This window comes from Ursus arctos, unplaced genomic scaffold, assembly GCF_023065955.2.
Source record: "Ursus arctos isolate Adak ecotype North America unplaced genomic scaffold, UrsArc2.0 scaffold_61, whole genome shotgun sequence".
In the NCBI taxonomy this organism is placed as follows: Eukaryota; Metazoa; Chordata; class Mammalia; order Carnivora; family Ursidae; genus Ursus; species Ursus arctos.
The window spans coordinates 145,006-167,392 of NW_026623080.1; the positions used below are offsets into that span (position 1 = coordinate 145,006).

Genomic DNA, 22,387 nt, shown 5'->3' on the forward strand with positions numbered 1-22,387 from the left:
CAGCTCGTGCTCTCTCTCAAATAAATAGATAAAATCTTAAAAAAAAAAAAAAAAGGACTTGGCAGATATAATTAAGGTTATGGACCTTAACATAGGGAGATTATCCTGGGTTAGCTGGGTGGGGCCAATCTAATCACACAAGGATCTTAAAAGCAGAGAGTTTGGGGTGCCTGGGTGGCTCAGTCGGTTAAGTGACTGCCTTCAGCTCAGGTCATGATCCCAGAGTCTCAGGATTGAGTCCTGCATCGGGCTCCCCGCTCAGAGACGAGTCTGCTTCTCCCTCTGACCCTCCCCCTTCTTATGCTCTCTGTTTCTCTTTCACTCTCTCTCTCTCAAATAAATAAAAATCTTTAAAAAAAAAAAAAGAATTATAATAGAAAGCAGAGAACTTCACCTGACTACAGGCAACAGACTTGTGGCAAAAGGAACAGTGGGGGAGATTCAGATTGTGAGAGGGACGCCACCAGCTGTTGTGGAAGGAAGGCCGCACAAAAAGCATGAGAAGAGGGGCGCCTGGGTGGCACAGCGGTTAAGCGTCTGCCTTCGGCTCTGGGCGTGATCCCGGCGTTCTGGGATCGAGCCCCACATCAGGCTCCTCCACTATGAGCCTGCTTCTTCCTCTCCCACTCCCCCTGCTTGTGTTCCCTCTCTCGCTGGCTATCTCTATCTCTGTCAAATAAATAAATAAAAATCTTAAAAAACAAAAAAAAGCATGAGAAGAAGGTTTCTAAAAGCAAAAACTGCCTCCAGCTGACAGACAACAGGAAAGGAGGTCCTCAATCCCCAAACTACAAGAAACGAATTTAGCTAAAAACCTGCATGACCTTAGCAGTGAATTCATCCCCCAAGTCTCCAGAAAGAAAGACAGCCCTGCTCACACCAGGACTTTACCTCTGTCACACTGTAAACAGGATCCAGCAAAGCTACTTATTACCTAGACTGCTGGCCTACAGAACCGGGAGATGAGAAATTTGTGTTAAGTGACAAAGTTTGTGGTCATTTGCTACGGCAGCAGTGGCGAATTCATACATGCTGTGTTGGGGAGGCTTCTGACCCTAGATCTGGGGACTGTGCTAAAGGGCTCATTGACTGAGCAAAGATTTGTGCCATGGAAGCAACATCGAGGTGGCTTATAGGGTTCTTCGTTTGTTACCCATGATCTCCATGCTATGCTCAGGGGTAGAAATTACCTAGCTCTTCCCTCTGCCTGGAAAGCCCTACGCCACCCCCACCCCCGGCCCAGATATCTGTAAAGGCTTGTTCTCTCACTTTCTTCTGGCCTACACTCAAAACAAATTCACCAGGGGCTCTTAATTGCCCACCCTCACTAAAATTTCATCTCTTACCCTTCTCCTGGAAACATTTTACACCATGTCCCTGCTCCATTTGTTTCCCTCTAGCTCTTAGCACCTCATCGTACCCTTATTTACTTGGCTTACCACCTGCATCCCCACCAGTAGAGGCACGTTCCATGCAGGCGGAGGTTTTTGTGTCTTTTGTTTGACAGTTTATTCCCAGAACCTAGAACGGTGCCCAGAGCCTAAACATCTGTTGAAATAAGCACTAAAATGAAGAGACTTTCTTTTTCTGGTTTGTCAAGTTCACACATCCTGGCATACTACGGTCATCTTGTCTGGAGGGACTGGAAGGGAGGTGGGTCGGCACAGAATACAGAAGGCATAACCGTGGCGGACACCCTTTCCCAGGGTGAGCTTGGCTCTTCCATCATGCTGGCCGCCTGGACGGGAGCAAGTCGCTACACTCCCATCGGGTCCAAGGAGGACTGGAGGAGAACGTGGTCATAATATGCAAATGATTCCTCTTGCACTAGTTCTTCCACCTGGAAGGAAGCAGAACACACAACCAGGTTGGATGCCGTCCCTTCCAGTTCTGCCCCTGATGCTATCACACAAGGAAATCCTTTGGATTCTGGGCCAATTTAGGTGCTTCACTATGTAAAACCTTCTCACTTCAAGAGCCAACCAAGTGTGGCTGTCCCTTGCTTACATGCTATAAATAACCAAATTAACCCATCTACAGGATGTGGGCTGCAGACACCAAGCTCGCAAAAAGAAAGCCTGGAATATTCCCCAGGATGATGGGACTTCAGCAGGTTTACAAGGTAAATGGCCAGCATTACAAAATAACACTTGCCCTGCTGAGGACTGCTGATTTCAGGGTCAGCAAGAGGGGGTTTCAATCTGCTTAACCCTAAAGTGAGACACAAGCAACATTCTTGTCGGAAAGAGAATAGATCAAGGCCTGGCTCCAGACCTGGGAATGTCCTGGTGAGCTCCCCCCCTTTTTAAAGATTTTATGTATTTATTTGTCAAAGAGCATGCAAGCAGGGGGAGCGACAGGCAGAGGGAGAAGCAGGCTCTCTGCTGAGCAGGGAGCCCAACGCGGGACTCGATGGCGGGACCCTGGGATCATGACCTGAGCCAAAGGCAGATGCTTCACCGACTGAGCCACCCGGGCGTCCCTCCTGGTGAGCTCCTTAAATGAAGTTCTCAAGAAGCAGGTTCCTGTGGGGAAATGGAATTGGGAAGTGAGCTTCGAGATGGGTAAGCGGTTACCTGATTCCAGGTGGCCGCCAAAGGGCACTTTGGCTTGGAGCAGTTGTGGCAGTGAACTTGGTCATCCACGATCTGGCATCCGAAGTAGTCTTTCGGACCGGCCCTGCGGCAGACCTGCCTACAGCTCAAGAAGCACCTGTGTTCGCTGCCGGGCTTGACCCAGAAACTGCTAGCACTCGGGTACGCTCTTCTGTGAAAGCACTTCTTCTGATTTTGATCCAAATCCAAGACGACTTGGATCAGATTCAACAATCATACCGTATCTTGGGGCGCCTGGGTGGCTCAGTCGTTAAGCGTCTGCCTTCGGCTCAGGGTGTGATCCCAGGTCCCTGGGATCGAGCCCCACATCAGGCTCCTCCGCTGGAAGCCTGCTTCTTCCTCTCCCACTCCCCCTGCTTGTGTTCCCTCTCTCTCTGGCTGTCTCTCTCTGTGTCAAATACATAAATTAAATCTTAAAACAACAACAACAATCATACCATATCCTGCACAGCTCTGCCGTGCGCGTCTGCTTTCAGACTTCTTCAGGGCCTGCCACTCCTCCACCACATGTCCCCTTTTGGGAGGGGCTGGGGCTGTCCTTCTCTGCATGTTTCCCTGAGCACCGACTTTGAGCTCAAAGGGGGAGACAATGCTCAGGTATGCAGAGGTCCCTTAAGAAATTGCATCCAGGCCGACAGGACTGCCATAGACATGTGTATTCTTTGTGTAGATTTCCTAAGTGCTTGCACAGAGCAATTAGCTCCGAGAAATAAGGACACTGGGAAGTTTGGAGGAAAAAAAAAGAATATGTTCCTTTCAATGCCTGACTTAGAACTTTGAAAAATTACTAGTTATTCCTGAAACTCTTCTAAAATATCGTCACTTCTGTGACATACTGTGCTGCGGAAGGAACTAATCATCTTATACCTCTGCTTAGAAACGTCTGCCTCAACAGCACATAAAGTCCAATGATACAAGAAAGAAACACCATAAAAACAAGACAGAGGGTTGAAAGACTCTACAAGTGCAGATTTAGGACAGTTTAGATAAGAACTAGAGCAATGAGGGATTTTTCTTCATTTCTTTGCTTTATTTTAAAATGCCTCTTAGGGGGCACCTGGGTGGCTCAGTTGGTTAAGTGTTTGACTCCTCATCTCAGCTCAGGTCTGGATCTCAGGGTCATGAATTCAAGCCCCACCTTGGGCTCCATGCTGGGCATGGAGCCTACTTAAAAAAAACAAATTAAGGGGCACCTGGGTGGCTCAGTTGGTTGAGCGTCTGCCTTCGGCTCAGGTCATGATCTCAGGGTCCTGGGATTGAGCCCTGCATCATCGGGCTCCCTTCTCCATGGGGAGTCTGCTTCTCCCTCTCCCTCTGTGCTTTCTCCCTCTTTCAAATAAATAAATAAAATCTTTAAAAATAATAAATTAATGTTAAAAATAATAAAATGCATCTTAGGGAGGAAAAAGAACTGGAGTAATAATGCAGTGTTTCTGATTCTCTGCCAGCCTGTCCATCTAGATATTCTGCAATAATTATTAGAAATAGAAAGGTAAAAAATACTGCTATTGTGCTTACATCCATTACAAGCCGCCAAAAGAGTCTGACCATCAGAGGGAAAGCTCACATTTCTCAAGTCTAAGCAATCAAAGTATAAAGCATTTGATCCTTAGGACGCCTGGGTGGCTCAGTTGGTTAAGTGTCTGCCTTTGATTCAGGTTGTGATCACAGGGTCCTGGGATCAAGCCTCATGTGGGGCTCCCTGCTCAGCGGGGAGCCTGGTTTTCCCTCTCCCTCTGCCTACTGTTCTGCCTACTTGTGCTCTCCCTTTGTCAAATAAATAAATAAAATCTTTTTTTTTTTTTTAAAGATTTTATTTATTTATTTGACAGAGATAGAGACAGCCAGCGAGAGAGGGAACACAAGCAGGGGGAGTGGGAGAGGAAGAAGCAGGCTCATAGCTGAAGAGCCTGATGTGGGGCTCGATCCCATAACGCCGAGATCACGCCCTGAGCCGAAGGCAGGCGCTTAACCGCTGTGCCACCCAGGCGCCCCAAAATAAATAAAATCTTAAAAAAAAAAAAAAGCATTTGATCCTTTCTTCCTCTGAAGTGGTCTGATCAATTTAATTTGGGACGGAAAGGAGGATTATCCACTGGAGATTTAAAATATTTTTCAGCAGAACAACTGTGATTAGAAAAAAATTTTTTAGGTAAATGTATAAAAATATACCTCCCACAGGACAACTTCTTAAAAAATCTGGTGATTTAAAATTAACAAGGAATAAAAGAACGAAGGGGATAATGGTGGACTAGGTTATATCCAACTAACCTGTGTGCCAAAAAATGATAAATTCTGGCAAAAAATGAAAAACTGTTTGCAGGCATTGGAGAGTGACCTAAAGGGTAGAAATTGAAGGGGATCAGGCCATTGGAAGAAGGGAAACATTATAGGTTACTCCCACATCTAGCAGGTTCGTTGCCTTGAAATAACCCCCAGGCTGCATGGCATGTGGCCCCAGAAAGTGAGCGGAAGCTGCAGTCTCTATGGCCTTTGCAGGCAGAGGACAGCGTTCAGCGGTGCTAGATTGCCTATGAATGTAGAGAATACACTAGGAAAGGGAGGTTCCACGGGGAGTTCTCAAATGTGCATATAAACTTCTCTCAAATTCTTGAAAGACTCTAAAATTGTACATATGTGGGGTTAAAATCCAAAGAGTGCAGGGGCAGAGCAACAACTGGAAGGTGAAAAGATGTGAAACCACAGAAAGGTCGCATTTTAGGATGAAAGAGTACATACATGGACCAAGAGAGTCTCCCTAGAAACAAAAGGAAAACTGAAACAGACATGTGCTAGAAAGGATAAAATCTGTCCATAATGTAACTGCTTGCTAAGACAACCCATAACATGTTTAGGGGAAAATAACAGAAAATCCAGACTATCAAACACATAGTTTCCACAATGGTCAGGGAATGAATGAATGAATGACTCATGAAAGTAAAACAGTAACCCCCAAATTCCCCTAAATTGATCTGTATATTTAGTGGAAGTCCTATAAAAATCCCAGCAATGTTTGTTGCAGACACAGGCTAGCACATTCTAAAATTTATATGGAAAAGCAATTGACCTAGAAGAGCTAAAAGAACTTTTTTTCTTAAGTAGGCTCCACACCCAATGTGTGGCTTGAACTCATGACCCTGATTTCAAGAGTCGCAGTTCTACCAACTAAGCAAGCCAGGCACCCCAGAGCTAAAAGAATTTGGGGAAAAAAATGAAAAGGGGTGGAATTATTCTACCAGATGTTAAGTTTTATTATGAATAAACTGAATGAAATTTAGAAAGTGTGGCATTGGCAGGAGGAAAGAAACAGAGATCAATAGAACAGAACTGAGAGCCCAAACACAGTCCCACACAAATATGCTCAAATGATTTTTGTCATAGCTGCAAAAGCAATTCAATAGAGGATAGACAGACCTTTTTTTTTTTTTTTTTTTTTAAGATTTTATCCATTTAATTGTCAAAGAGAGAGAAAGCCAGCACAAGCAGGGGGAGAAGCAGGCTCCCGGATGAGCAAGGAGCCTGACACGGGACTCCATTCCAGGACCCCGAGCTGAAGGCAGCTGCTTAACCGACTGAGCCACCCAGGTGTCCCAGAAAGATAGACTTTTAAACAAATGATGCTGCAGCAACTGGACATCCATAGGCAAAAAAACTGACCTTGAACTAGACCTCATATATTATGCAACAATCAACTCAAAATGCATCATGGACTTAAATGTAAAATTTAAAAACTTTAGGAAAAAAACACAGAACAGAATATATGGAATTTAGGGCTGGGGAAAAAAGACCTTCCCACTAACTGCCTAAAAGAATTTAGATAGAGGACCAGATCCAGGAAGGGAGCGATCACCATAGACAACTACATTATAATCTGAACTAGGGGCAACAGGGAGGAAGTTAGCAAAGTCTGTTACAATTCTCTTTGTCCTGTTGTTTCTCTATGATCCATAAAGATTTGTTTACCAAACATTTACTCTTATTTTTAAAGATTTTATTTATTCATTTGACAGAGAGAGACAGCCAGCAAGAGAGGGAACACAAGCAGGAGGAGTGGGAGAGGAAGAAGCAGGCTCCCAGCGGTGGAGCCTGATGTGGGGCTCGATCCCAGAACGCTGGGATCACGCCCTGAGCCGAAGGCAGACGCTTAACGACTGAGCCACCCAGGCGCCCCTACTCTTCTATTCTTCCTGTGAATTGTCCTCCTTCCCGTTGAAGCCCCTGGACTCCTAACTCCTCCTCCTTAGTCCAGAAAGACATTTATACCTCATTTTGCCTGACTGTCTTGGGAATCTCTCATGCTTATGTGGGTTCTCCCTCTATATGGAATTTCGATTCTCCTGTTAATCTGTCTCACGTCAATTTAATTCTTAAGACAGCGAAAAGTACCTTGAAGACTACAGGAAACAGACTACAAAAACAATTTCCAACAAAGTTCCACCCACCTCACAAAGGTGGAAATGTTAGGTGAGAATTAATTATGCCTCGGGGATATCACACACATTCAAAATTCTTTAACTACCAAATGCATTAGTCAATGTTTTCTATTGAGACATTTCTAACACCTCAGATTTTGATCTTCCTTATTGTGGTCCTATTATGAAGACATTGTACGGAAATTGTCACTAGTGGGGGGGATGACTAACCTCAGGCTGGATTCTTTCACGTGGTAATTCGAAAGACTTTCCATTGGCTCAGTCAGTGCCAGCTAATTTGTGGCTCAACAAGATCAAGGGGTGATTGTCTAAAATCATAGAAAAGCCTAAATTGTAGCAAAGGATAATTTGAAAATAACAACAACAACAACAAAAAGATAAGAAAAGGGCCGCCTGGGGCCACCTGGGTGGCTCAGCCCTTAAGCGGCTCAGGTCATGATCCCAGGGTCCTGGGATGGAGCCCCACATCGGGCTCCCTGCTCAGTGGGGAGCCTGCTTCTCCCTCTCCCACTCCCCCTGCTTGTGTTCCCTCTCTCGCTATGTCTCTCTCTGTCAAATAAATAAAATCTTTAAAAAGAAAAAAAAAGAAAGAAAAAGAAAAAAGAAAGGGGCCCCTCGGTGGCTCAGTCAGTTAAGTGACCAACTCTTGATTTTGGCTCAGGTCATGACCTCAGGGTCCTGGGATGGAGCCCCGCATGGGGCTCCTCAATCAGCGGGGAGCCTGCTCCATATTTGCTCTCTCTCCCTCTGCTCAATCCCCGTGCAAATGTGCATGCTCTCTCTCCCTGTTTCTCAATAAATAAATAAATCTTTTAAAAAGAGAATGAGAAAGAGAGAAAAAGAAAACTCGGGTGGGTTTATTAGCTTTGAGTCATGGAGAGTGTAATTTATGGGACGGAAAGGGGCTGCAGGAGTGGAGCTGGGGAGGCCAGACAGGCAGCCAAGAAAGCAGGCCCCCAGACCAGGGGCTGGGCTCAGTCAGGTGTGGCCAGGGCTGGGCAGGCCCACGCCTCTCTGCTTTGTGGAGCAGGCAAAGCAAGCTCGGAGGAACAGGTAGCCTGAAGTTTGGGTGAGTTGATGTTGGCCTCCTCGGGCTTGCACTGTGCTCTCTCAGTCGGGGTCTGAAGGGAAAAGGAGCCACAAGACACAAATGGGGAAAAACACAAAATGTTCTCATCCATTTCCAAACTCTACAGCACTTGGAATGTTCAAAGAAATGTTTCCCAGTTTTATGAAGACATGAGTTACGCAGAGTCCTGTATACATTTGAGGTGTACGGCATGACCATCTGACTCACACCTACTGTGAAATGATTACCACGGTAAGTTCAGTTACCATCATCGTGTCCTAGAGATACAAACAAACACAGAAAAAGGAAAATGTTCTTTTCTTTGTGGTGACAACTCTTAGGATTGACCCTCTTACAGCTTCCATAAATACCCTACAGCAGTGGGGCCTATAGGCAGGTTGTGTATTATAACCTCAGTACTTATTTTTTTTAGAGATTTTATTTTTACTTATTTGACAGAGAGAGACAGCAAGAGAGGGAACACAAGCAGGGGGGAGTTGGAGAGGGAGAAGGAGGCTCCCTGCTGAGCAGGGAGCCTGATGTGGGGCTCAATCCCAGGACACTGGGATTATGACCTGAGCTGAAGGCCGACGCTTAATGACTGAGCCACCCAGGTGCCCCAGTACTTTTTAAAAAAATATATTTTATTTATTTATTTGAGAGAGAGTGAGCCCAAGCAGGGGGAGCGGCAGAGGGAGAGGGAGAAGCAGACTCCCCACTGAGCCGGGAGCCCGATGTGGGGCTTGAACCCAGGACCCTGGGATCATCACCTGAGCTGAAGCCACCCCAGTGCCCTAGTACTTATTTTTTTTAAGGGCAAATTTGTACCTTCTGACCACCTTCATCCAATTCCCCATCCCCACCCCCTCTGGTAACCATAAATCTCATCATTTTCTCTAGGAGCTTTGTTTTTTTCTTTGAAGGTTCCCCATGTGTATGAGCTCATACAGTATTTCACCAAAGAAAATACGAACGGAGCCCTCCGTCTATTTGCACACACGGGAAGAGCTGTTTTACGAAACCAGGGCTGGAAACAGGGAACTAGCGTCAGCCTCTACCTCAGTCGGCCGCTTTGTGCTTTGGCTATGCTGATGCAGATGTGACCTCCAGGAAACCTGGGTCCCCCCCAGAATGAGCTCCAAGACACTGGCTTTTTGCGCCCACGTGCTCCTGCAGCAGAAGGACCAAATACTAAGATGGGAGAGGGGAAGTGAGGCGACCGAAAGGGAGAGGCCTCGGCGGACACTCTGCATTGGGCCGGCCTGGGTCGGCGTGAGGCCTGCCTTCGGTGGGGCAGCCCTCCGCACCGGAACGTCCCGGTCACCAAGGGCCACGTGAAGCAGGGTAAAGCCTCCTGTGGGGACAAGTCCCCCCTCCCACACTAATCGTGAGGCCGCTTTTTGTCTCTCCTACTATGGCGGCCTGGTGTTGGAGTCCAGCCCCCGTGAGTGGAGCTGCCTCCCCAGCACATTCCCCCGTGGAGCCCCGCAGCCCCTTTCCACTTGGCTCCTGGATCAGGTCCTCGAGGAAAGCCTGGGCCTGGGTCTGTGTGTGTGTGTACACGTGCGCATTGGGGGGAACAGCCAGGCCCGCGCTGGCACTGCTGTCTTACCTTTCCCGTCTTTACTACTGTGCGGGTGCTTACCAGCAAAGCAGAGGGCACGTCTTCCTCCTCACGGTCAGGGTGATCGCGCTGCCTTCCCCCGGAGCACAGCAGTCCTCCTCAGCGGACCCTCTCTGATCTGTCTCCCCCGGAACTGGAAGCTTCTCCCTTCTTTCCGGGCAGTGTCCTCACCAGGTGTCTGCCAGGAGAGAAGCGGCAGTGGGGCAGCCCATCGTGCCTGGTGGTTTGAGGCGCCTGTTCCGGAGGATGGCCGCCTCCTTCCTGGGAGGGACAGGAATGTCAACTTCTCTGCCTTTAGTCACTTCAAGTAACACTAGCCAGCTCGGCCCGAGGCGGGGGGCGGGGGGTGTCTCGGTATCCCTCTGGGGCGAGGCGAGAATGATGTTGTCTTCAACGGTGGACCCAAGTGTGCCAGCGGCAGGGGCAGGCTCGCTGTCCACTGACGTGAGCGTTCCAAGTGTGCTCAGGATCCTGGCCTCAGCCCGCCATCTCTGCCTTGGAGGCTCCTTTACCTGCCACAGTGGCCCACGGGGAAAAGGACGTCGTCTTGACTCAGAGTACTGTAGTGGAGGGAAAAGAACTTTCTCTTTGCCGTTCTAGGTTTGGCGGCGCAGGGGAGCAAATTCTGCCCCATGCCCACCCCCGGCCATGTGTCTCATTGGCATGTGGATTATTTTAGGTAGTTATTTTTAAGAAACAGAAGCCTTAATAAGTTTTTCTTTTTTGCCTCCGTGCTAACTGCCTAAAAGAAGTTAGATAGAGGTACTGTTCGAGGAAGGGAGCTATTATCATACATCAATATAATATGAACTAGATATGGCAGACAAGGGAGAAATCTTGCAAGGTATGTTTTGTTGTTTCTGGATAGTCCAGCAAACATTTTGTTTACCAAACATTTACTCTTTCCATTCTTTCTGTGACTCATCTTCCTTCCTTTGAAAACCCCAGACCCCTATCCCCTTTCTACTTAGTCCCCCATGACTTATATACCTCATTTTGCCTCTCTTTGGAATCGCTCATGTGTATGTGGCTTCCCTGTATGTACATAATTGAATTTCATTTTCTTCTGTTAAACTATCTGATGTCAATTTCATTCTTAGACCAGCCAGAAGGATCTTCCAGGATAGAGAAAAAAATCTTCCTTCCTAACACAGTGTATAATATAAATGCAGAGGATTGTAGATTGCTACAGGTTTTAGAAATTAAAATGAGGGGTACCTGGCTGGCTCAGTCGGTAGAGCTTGGGCTCTTGATCTCGGAGTTGTGAGTTTGAGCCCCACATTGGGCACAGAGACTACTTAAAAAATGAAGATGAAGGGGTACCTGGGTGGCTCAGTACCTTAAGCGTCCAAGTCTTGGTGTCAGCTCAGGTCTCAGGGTCGTGAGTTCAGGCCCAGGGCTGGGCTCCACGCTGGGCACGGAGACTACTTAAAAAGAAAAAAAAATTAACGTGAAAAAGAAAAAAATCAAAGTTTTTCTTTACTTACTTTGGGGTGCCTGAGTGGCACAGCGGTTAAGCGTCTGCCTTTGGCTCAGGGCGTGATCCCGGCGTTATGGGATCGAGCCCCACATCAGGCTCCTCCGCTAGGAGCCTGCTTCTTCCTCTCCCACTCCCCCTGCTTGTGTTCCCTCTCTGGCTGGCTGTCTCTCTCTCTGTCGAATAAATAAATAAAATCTTTAAAAAAAAAATTGAGTCCTTGTCCTGAATAAATTGTTTAAAAAAAAAAAAAGTTTTTCTTTACTTACTTTAATAGTATTACACAAGACCAAAAAAAAAAAAAAAAACAAAAAAACCCAAAACCACCAATGCATCTTTATCACTTAGGAAAAACTAGAACACAACTGAAGCTTGTAAAATTATAGACATAATGTATTTCAAGCACCTATCACTGTGCTCAACACTTAATACTTCATAAAAGGTAGATCACTGAGGGTTACAGGAAAAGCAAAAAGTATTGTTTCTTTCTAGTCCCTTTCTGTGTGCAACCCATAATGTTTAAGTTTTCCGTTAGGATTCTTTGAGAACTGAGATTGAACTTTCAGCTTTCATGCATTCTGTATGGTATCTAACACATAATACAAGCTTAAACATCGATGTAATAGAACAGGAACAACCACAACCATGAAACAACCACAGGCACAACGAAAAACCATTTTTTAAATGTTTATTAAAAGGAGATTGTAGTGGTCAATTCAAATAGTTTCATGTCCAGCCTTAAATGGAACCATGTAACATCTGTAAAAGCGTAACTTCTCCATCTGTACCCATCAACATCACAGGTGACATCCGTATATGTAAGTGAGAAAACAAAATCATCTATCATGATTTTTTATGCAATCTAACTTTTGATCTGATAATGACCTTAAAAACATCTGCGCTGTGTGATCTGCACTGACCTCATGATATTGGGCAGAGTTTATGGAAGGAAGGAGGTGGTATTCCTGCTTAGAGTAATAATTTATATTGTGCCATCCTGATGGTGAGGCAATGACGTTTTGCTGTTAAGGGAAAGGTGTACAAGCTTCATGTACTACAGTCTCTAGTGTTTATTAAGTGTTTCACAGACGTGATTTAGTTGACTGTTAAGGGAACTGTCTCTGTAAAGGAAGAAATCAGACAGGTGTTCCCATGGAGATGATATCACCGAGTCTAATTCTGAATCTACTGATTCTGAACACTGTTTCTCTCTACTTTTCTTTTTTAAGATTTTATTTATTTACTTGAGAGAGAGAGAGGCAGAGGGAGCATGAGCCGAGAGAAGGGCAGAGGGAGAGGGAGAAGCAGACTCCCCACTGAACAGAGAGCCTGACATGGGACTCGATCCCAGGACCCAGGGATCATGACCTGAGCTGAAGGCAGACGCTTAACCAACTGAGCCACCCAGGCGCTCCATGTCTCTACTTTTCTTATAGCAGCTCTGACTGATGTGGTCCAGTCACTATGTCATCTGCTCTTTTTTTCTTTTCAATAATTTTGTTGACGTTCATCCAAATTGTAGCTTGCTTGCTTGTTTGTTTATTTATTTATTTATTGTAAGTTCTACACCCAATGTGGGGCTTGAACTCGTGACCCCGAGATCAAGACTTGCATGTGCTGCGGACTGAGCCAGCCAGGTGCCTCAATATGTCATCTGCTCTTACGGCCTGAACACCTGTTGAAAAGCTAGTTGGAAACCATACCATTTATTTGGTTTCATTTACTATCTTTAATTCTTTGAAGTGATAACATAATGATATAGCTCAAAAATCCCCAAATATAACACATTCGATGAAAAGAATCGCTTAAATACCGTGCCCCACACAGGCCCACTTATCACCCAGCGTATTGTTTATGCAAATTTAAATACAAAAACACGTTCTTGTGTCTCCCATTTGTTATACAAAGGTAGAAGTATACACATGCTCTTCGCCTTTATGCCACTTGTTTAGGAAAATGGTTTGTATAACAACAAGGAGTCTCTTCGTATGGAGAGAAGAGTCCTGTACCCTAATCGAGGCGATGGTTCCATGCATTCACACATGGGATAAAATTTCATGGAGCTATAGAACACAAACAAAAACAAGAACCGACCAACCAAACAAAACCCCCCAAACAATTAAAAAGTACATGTGAAAACAGGTTAAATCCAAATATGTTCGGAATTTGAGTTAATACACTGGATCTCAATCTGGAATGAGTTTTCACCCCGGTGACATTAGGGAATGTCTGGAGACATTTTTGTTTGTCACCATTGAGGGAGGGTATTAGAAACTACTCCTTGAAGAAAATTTTTTCTGAGAAGTAAAGGAGGGATGTTGGGGAATGCAAGGTCAAGAGGAATTTTGTTTAGTATTAAAGAAATTTAAATATATTCATATACAGAGGGAAAAGAGACCATAAAGGAGAGGTCAAAGTTTTAACAGAATGGAAAACAGTGGAGTAGGGAACTCCAGGGCTCCATCTCTCCCCCGAAGCAACTGAGCTGGGAAAAGCTGTCAGAATCAATTTTTGGTGAATGTTGGAACGCAGCTAAAAACTCACAACAACCAGATAAGGCTTGGTGTAAAAAGAATCTGCTGCTTTGTGGTGTTGGGGCTCAAGGTGGGCCACCCCAAGCCAAGCCAGAGCACCATACTGATTATTTTGAATTCAAGTTAATAAAGAAACAGCCAGTGTAGGAACAACACTCCGATCCACCTTTGTCTCCAGAAAGTAGGGAATACATCTCCCCTGTGAAAAGCACCCTCCCTGCAGGGGGGGGGGGTGCAGAGGAGGCACCAGGAGGCAGACAAACATCTTTGACATCAGGGACAGGGAATTCAGGGCCTGAGAAGCCCATGTAAACAAACCTTGTAACTTCTCCTAACTTACTACCTCGGCCCAAATTTTGTTTAGAATTCCTAACTAATTGAAGTTCCCAAACATCAGTTTTCTTTGTCCTGCCAATTTCTCCCAGATTTACTGTTTCTTTATGTAACAAGTATAAACAGTGCCCGCCTCCATCATTTCTTAGGTCCTGTATCTTTGAGGCCTCCATACATATGAATTAAAGTTGGTTTTCTCCTGTTAATCTGTCTCCTGTCAATTTAACTCTTGGATTACCCAGAAGAATTTGGAAGTATAGAGGCAAATTTTTCCTCCCCAACAGTGGTAAGGGAACACTTTGGTGTTTTGAATTGTCTGCCTATTATCCTTCAGACCCCAGGCCTGTAGTAGCCTTGAGGATGGGAAGGCAGCTCTCCTGGTACTAGAAGGAGAAGTATGGACTTTATTCTCAAAGAATTGTGGTTCTGGGTCTTCTCCGCTCTGCCAGCTCCCTCAAGGACTGGCACAGTGGTTTGCCTTTGTTTTGTCTGACAAGGAGTGAACCCAGGGTTGAGGCCACTTCCTGGGTACCTTTGGCCAAAGCATTTAAAGGCACAAGTACTGGCCGCAGCGTCCTGGGGCAAGAGACAATAGTCAGGACAAGGAATAGACAACTGAGAAGGGTGGGAAACACACGATTCAGAAAAGGGACACGTGGAAGAAAAAAGGCTTTGAAAAGGTCTTATGTATGCAGAGGAATCAAGAAGGCCACGTGCTAGACACATGCTCAGAAACAGCTGAGAATACCACAAGCTTTCACGTCTGGATGGCTCTCAGGCTCTGTGTAAGCAGGAAGTAAAAGAGAAGGCCGAGTTGTCCATAGTCTGGCCAAGCATTGAAGGAGTGTGTAATACAGACACAATCTCCAAACACTAGGAAAAGTATAATGTCTTCTTCTTCTTCTTTTAAGATCTTACTTTTTGATGTATAGTTGACATAAAATACATTAGTTTCAGGTGTACAACACAGTGATTCAACATTATATACATTATGCCATGCTTAACACTGTAAGTGTAGTTACCATACGTCACCATACAAAATTACTGCAATATATTGCCTGTATCCCCTATGCTGGACTTTTCATCACCCTGAATTACTTGTTTTGTAACTGGAAGTTTGTACTCTTTAACCCCCTTCACCTATTTTGTCCATCCTCCCATCTTCCTCCCCTCTGGCAACCACCAGTTTGTTCTGTTTCTATTTCGTGTGTCGGTGTTGTTTGTTTTGTTTTTTAAGATTCCTCATATAAGTGAAATCATACAGTATTTGTCTTTCTATGTCTGACTTATTTAATTTAGCATAATTTTCTCTAGGTCCATCCATGTTATTGCAAATGGCAAGATTTCATTCTTCTCATGGCTCAGTAATATTGCGTTGTGTGTGTGTGTGTGTGTGTGAGTGTGTGCCACGTCTTCTTTATCCATTCGTCTATTGATGGACACTTAGGTTACTTCCATATCTTAGCTATTATAAATAATGCTACAATAAAAATGGGAGTGCCTATATCATATATCTTACAATAAACATAGAGGTGGGGCGCCTGGGTGGCTCAAACCATTAAGCGTCTGCCTTCGGCTCAGGTCATGATCCCAGGGTCCTGGGATCGAGCCCTGCTTCGAGCTCCCTGCTTAGCGGGGAGTCTGCTTCTCCCTCTCCCTCTCCCAGCTCATGTACTCGCGTGTACGCACTCTCTCCCTCTCTCTCAACTAAATAATATATAAAACCTTTAAAAAATAAGATATAAAAACCAAAAACCAAAAACGTAAGGATGCATACATTTTTTCAAATTAGTGTTTTTGTTTTCTTCAGCTAAATATCCAGTAGTGCAATTACTGGACTGTACGGTAGTTCTATTTTTAATTTTTAGAGGAACCGCCACACTGTTTCCCACAGGGGCTGCACCAGTTTATGTTCCCACCAACAACGTTCAAGGATTCCCTTTTCTCCGATCTAATTTCTTGTCTTTTTGTTACTAGCCATTCTGACTGACGTGAGGTGATATTGTGGTTTTGATTTGCATTTCCCTGATGATTACTGATGTTTCATGTCTCTATTGGCCATCTGTACGTCTGCTTTGGAAAAGTGTCTAATTAGGTCCTCTGCTCATTTATTAATTTGATTGGTTTTTTGGTGTTGAGTTGTATGAGTTACTTTTAAATTTTGGATATTAACCCCTTATCAGATATATCATTTGCAGCTATCTTTCTCCCATTCAGTAGGCTGCCTTCTTGTTTTATTGATCTTTATTCATTTTTGAATCCAGGAATTGATGGTAAGTATTTCAAAACACTAGCTGGCCACTAAGCTAATGGAACATAGACTTCAGTGGCTATACATGACAAAGAGTGCAGCTGTTACGTAAACCAGTATGGAGATTCCTCAAAAAATTAAAAATAGAAATACCATACAACCAGTAATCCCACTACTGGGTATCTACCCAATGAAAATAAAACACTAATTTGAAAAGATATATGTATTCTATTTACTGCAGCATTATTTACAATATCCAAGATATGGAAGCAATTTCAGTGTCCATGCATAGATATATGGGTAAGGAAGATGTGGTACACACACACACACACACACACACACACACACACACCAACACACACACAGGAATATTACTCAACCATAAAAAAGAATGAAATCTTGCCATCTGCAACAACATGGATGGACCTAGAGGGTATTATGTTAAGTGAAATACGTCAGACAGAGAAAGACAATTGCCATGTGGTTTTACTTATATGTGGAATCAAAAAAACAAAACAAACCAGAAACAGACTCATAAATACAGAGAACAAATTGGTGGTTGCCAGAGGCGAGGGGTTGAGGGATGGGCAAAACAGGTGAATGGGGATTAAGAGCTACAAATTTCCAGTTATAAAAGAAATGAGTCAGGGCACTTGGCTGGCTCAGTTGGTAGAGCATGTGACTCTTGAACTCAGGGTCATGGGTTTAAGCCCTACACTGGGGGTCGAGTCTACTTAAAAATAAATGAGATGAAAAGTACGTGGAGATGAAAAGTACAGCATAGGGGATATAGTCAATCACACCGTAATAACTTTGTGTGGTAAACAGGTGATAATTACACTTACCGTGGTGAGCATCTCATAATGTATATAATTGTCAAATCACTGTGTTGTATGCCTGAAACTCGTATCATATTGTATGTCAACTACACTGAAATTTTATTCTTTTATATTTTCATTTTTTTATACTGAAGTTTTTAAAAAATGAATACAGATATTACAAAAATAGCTTAGAAAGTCACTAACTAGGCAAACCTGGATTGTATGGTCTTTGTATTCTGTTCAATGAAACAGGAACAACAAACCTAGGAGAGGGGAGAAAATGTGATTTCCAAAGTTGTCACATTCTAATATTCAGAATGTCTAATTTTCAACAAAAAATACAAGGAAAAAGAATTCTAAAAATCATATGGAATTCTAAGGGAATCTAAATAGCCAAAACAATCTTTAAAAAGAAAATAAAAGTTGTAGGACCCAGATTTCTAAATTTCAAAACTTACTACAAAGCTATAGTAATCAGGGGCGCCTGGGTGGCTCAGTGGTTAAGCATCTGCCTTCGGCTCAGGGCGTGATCCTTGTGTTCTGGGATCGAGCCCCACATCAGGCTCCTCTGCCGAGAGCCTGCTTCTTCCTCTCCCACTCCCCCTGCTTGTGTTCCCTCTCTCACTGGCTGTCTCTATCTCTGTCAAATGAATAAATAAAATCTTTAAAAAAAAAAAAGCTATAGTAATCAAAACAGTATTGTACTGGCATAAGGATAGACATACAGATCAATGGAATAGAAGTGAGAAACCAGAAATCAACCCATACATCTATGGTCGATTGATTTTGGTTAAGGGTGCCAAGCCCATTCAATTGGGAAATAATTATGTCTTCAGGAAATGATGGACAACTAGATATGTATATGCAAAAGAATCAAACTGGAAACATACCTCACATCATATACAAAAATTAACTCAAAATGGAGAAAATACTTATATGTAAGAATTAAGATTATAAAACTCTCATTTATACATGGTTATATAAAACTCATATATATATATAGAGAGAGAAAGAGTTATAAAACTATAAAACTCCTTCTCTTCAGGAGAAAACAGGGAAAAATTCATGATCTGGGATTTGGCAATGAATTCTTCAATATGACACCAAAGCAGAAGCAACAAAAGGAAAATTACATAAATTGGATTTCATCAAAATCAAACTTTTTGTGCATCAAAGGACACTATTAAGAAACTGAAAAGACACCCTACACAATGAGGTAAAATATTTACAAATCATGTCTCTGGTAAGACGTCAGTTTCCAGAATACTTAAAAAACCCTTACAACTCAGCAATGAAAAGATAAACCACCAAATTAAAAATAGGCAAACGATTAGATGTTTTTTCCCAAGGATATGTACAAATGGCCAACAAGCATGAAAAGATGCTCAGTATCATCAGTCATCAGGGAAATGCAAATCAAGACCACAAGATAATACCTCATCCCCATTAGGATGGCTATAGTAAAAAAATGGAGGGGGTGGCTGAATTGGAGGAGTGTACAACTCTTGATCTTGGGGTTGTGAGTTTGAGCCGCACGTTGGGTTTAGAGACTACTGAAAAAAGTGGAATATAATAAGTGTTGGTGAGGATGTGAAGAGACTGGAACACTCACACATTACTAATGGGAATGCAAAATGATGCAGTTGCTGTATTTGGCAGTTCTTCAAAAAATTAAACAGAGAATTACCCTGTGACCCAGGAATTCCACTTCTACGTATATACCTGAAAGAACTGAAAATCGGTATTCAGGGGCACCTGGGTGGCTCAGTCGATTAAACGTCTGCTTTCAGCTCAGGTCATGATCCCAGGGTCCTGGGTTCGAGCCCGGTATCAGTCTCCCTGCTCAGCTGGGAGTCTGCTTCTCCCTCTCCATCTGCCTGCTGCGCCCCACTGATGCGCTCTCTCTGTCTCTGTCAAATAAATAAATACAATATTTTTCAAAAATGGGGATTCAAACAAATAATTGTACATAAATGTAGATAGAAGCACTATTCACAACAGCCAAAAGGTAGAAAAAACCCAAATTTCCATCAATTGAGAAATGGATAAACAAAATGTGGCATATTCATATAACAGAATATTATTCAACTCAAAAAAGGAATAAAGTATTAATGGTTGTTACAAAGTGAATGAACCTGGAAAACATGATGCTAAGTGAAAGAAGCCAGACACTAAAGGCCACATATTGTATGATTCCCTAAATATTAAATATCCAGAACAGGCAAACCCATGGAGACAGAAAGCACATTAGCGGTTGCCAAGGGAGGGATGGGGAGTGACTACTAAATGAATAAAGGGTTTCATTTTTGGGTGATGAATATGCTTTGAAAGTCGATGGCAGTGATGGTGGAGAACACTGTGAATGTATTAAATGCCACTGAATTGTATACTTTAAAATGGGTAATTTTATGTTGTTTGAATTTTACCACAATTTAAAAAAAATAATATAAGGGAAAAATAATCATTATGGAAAGACTATGATAAAGGGCACAAGTGGCGGGGCGCCTGGGTGGCACAGCGGTTAAGCGTCTGCCTTCGGCTCAGGGCGTGATCCCAGCGTTATGGGATCGAGCCCCACATCAGGCTCCTCTGCTATGAGCCTGCTTCTTCCTCTCCCACTCCCCTGCTTGTGTTCCCTCTCTCGCTGGCTGTCTCTCTCTGTCAAATAAATAAATAAAATTAAAAAAAAAAAAAAAAAAGGGCGCAAGTGGCATAAGATGTGGGACAACACATCAGTTTGAATGTCCTAAGCCTCTTTTATGTACTGTTTCCCCAATCCCATCCCAATCTCATTAAATCTAGATTGTTATCTGGGTACATATTGATGAAATTGGCAATAATAGAATAAATATTGAGACGAAAAGGCTTACGGTATAAAGGAGCTAAATGTAAAATTTGGTAATTAATCCTTTTATACTTTTCTTTTTTCCTAAAATTTGTTTCCAATTTTGAATTGCGGAAGGCTTGTTGATATTTTTTTCCTGGTAGAAAAATAAGATCTGATATCCAAATTTCAAGATCCAGTAGAGCCTAAAACCATATGCTACGTTTGGCCTTAAGCTTTTTATACTGAAATTAATGCAGATCATGCAAGTAAGACTCTAAATGAGCACGAAAAATATGACCCGTATCAAGTCACCACTCCATCTGAGGTCTCCTGGTAGTTAAATCTCTTAGGATAGTGATGAGACGATCAAAGCCAGAGGACCCATCAATTCAGATATTACAATTAAAAACAGCCAGTTTCTCAGCACAGAATATACAATTATTGAATCACTATACTGTGCACCTGAAACTAATATAACTTTGTATATCAACTATGTTTTGAGAATAATATTTAAAAATTGAATTAAATTTAAAATACCCAGTCTAACTCTAGCATCTGACATTACTAAAATACACAAAGAAAAAGAATACATTAATCTCCATCAAGGAACATACCAGGAAGTGGTTTCAAAAACTGATATTTAGGCTGCAGATCTAGACAGTAGCCTAGTGACTCTGAAACCCTCCAATTTGAGAAGGTGGATAATGGATGGCAGGAATGCAAGGATTATGCAGTAACCTTAGCAAGGCAGGCTGCAGAGGTGGTTCTTGAAGCTCTGAAAAATGAAACGAATGTTATGGTTAAAAGTTTTCCATTCACTTGCTAACTGACAAAAAGTAGAAAAAAAATGCCTGTTTCTCATCAAATTCCCTATATAATTTCATAGCCACTGTATTATATTCAGGTTCTAAATAGTCCTTGATAGTCTTTGGCTTATCAAACTCAAAAAGGAAACTATTCTGCTTTAAGATATTTAAAAATATTAATTTACTGCTTAGCCTTGTCCCTTAGCACGTGAACAGAGTATTAAGTTTCATTGCACTCTCATATGAGCATTGTATTTGATGACATGAAAAATGAATCCATATTTTTTGAAGGTAGGGGTTATTATTGTGTTATTTAATATATTAAATATATATGATACAGAGATTTGGCTATCGTAATTACTGATTTGTATTACCAGGCAAGTGTACTAAAACATTTCATACTCTTAAAAAAAAAATTGCTTTCTACAAGCAAAGATCCTGGAATCCGACGCGAAGATGATGCCCGGAGGGCTCCCGAGAACACACCTTGAGAGGGAGATGTAGGACGGGGCCCAGAGCCCACAGCTAAGGGCTGAGGCCACCCAGGTCTCTGCAGGGAGGAAGGGGGCGAGTCACAGCCGCGGCTACGCAGAAAGCCCGCAGCTTCGCAGGGCTAGGGGGGAGCTTCGAAGAAACGCTACGCTTCCCCCACCCCGAGGCAACACCCCGGAACCACTGCTACCGCAGGAGGGGGCCACCCGATCGTGGACACGGGAGACCGAGGACGCCTCGGCTCACAGAAGTCACTGTACCGAAACACCCCAAACCTGGGGGACCCGGGGAGACATTTCGGGTGCACCGGCAAAACTCGTCCCCAGGGCTGGGGTCGTCCTGGCAACAAGAAGGGTGCTGTGTGACAGTGTAAATAACCCGATCGGGCAACAGGTACACGGCCTCGGTTCCGCAGGAGCCCCTCTCCCTCCCCGAGTCCCAGAGGCCAAAACCCACGTCCTTTCTCCGCCGTGGACTTGGAACGACTGCACGCACGGACCACCGGCCCCGGGCACGATCTCGCCGAAAGCTGCCGGGCGGCTGGAGCTGACGACCGAGCGATGCTGGGCCCTCGGCCTCTGGGGAGGGGCGAAAGGGAGGACACAGAGCCCACCGCTGGCCTCGAAGGGGGGCCCCTCTTGAGGTACCTTTGGGGACGCAGGACCCTCCCGCCGGAATGCGGTCTGCGCGTCTCCTCCACCCAAAGGGCCGGCATCGGACACCCCTGGGCGAGCACCAGCAGCACCCGCGGCTGCCGCTTCTCCGGGAGCCCCGTGAGTAGCCCCTTGCAAGTGTCCCTTCCAGTGCCCGGGTGGGCCTCAGCTCCTCGCCGCGACTGGGCCTCAGCCCCGCCTGGAAGCACACTGTTCTCTCCCTAGAGGCTGACGCCACCCGGTCTTGCACGGCGGCGCGGTCCCGCTGGGGCACGGGGGGGTGGGAGGGCCGGGGAAAGATGGGGTGCTGCAGGACAGGGTGGCTCCTCGTAAGCCGGCTGCGTGGGCACTTGGGGAACTTGGGAGATGGCCGTGGCCTCCTGATGGGGGCTCAGGGACGCGGCTGCACGAAAGCAGGCCTCCTTGCCTTCCTGGAGGAGCGGCACCGTCCA

The 22,387-nt window shown here is 44.3% G+C and overlaps 1 protein-coding gene across 8 annotated transcripts in view; it reads right to left on the bottom strand.

Moving 5' to 3' along the window:
• LOC125281827 (NF-kappa-B-activating protein-like) overlaps positions 1–22,387 on the bottom strand; it is a 215,375-nt gene that overhangs the window by 86,947 nt on the left and 106,041 nt on the right. For 2 of the 8 annotated variants that reach the window (XR_008957911.1, XR_008957912.1), the window contains one exon: positions 892–1,840. Coding sequence is in view for 5 of the 8 variants with exons in the window: in XM_057308176.1 (XP_057164159.1) it covers positions 20,650–20,759 (110 nt within the window). In the remaining 3 variants the exon portion in view is untranslated. Of the gene's footprint in view, positions 1–891; positions 1,841–6,594; positions 7,357–9,762; positions 11,169–18,879; positions 19,068–20,598; positions 20,760–22,387 lie in introns of those variants that run through there. The other 6 variants (XM_057308174.1, XM_057308175.1, XM_057308177.1 and 3 more) reach the window with 6 other exon arrangements.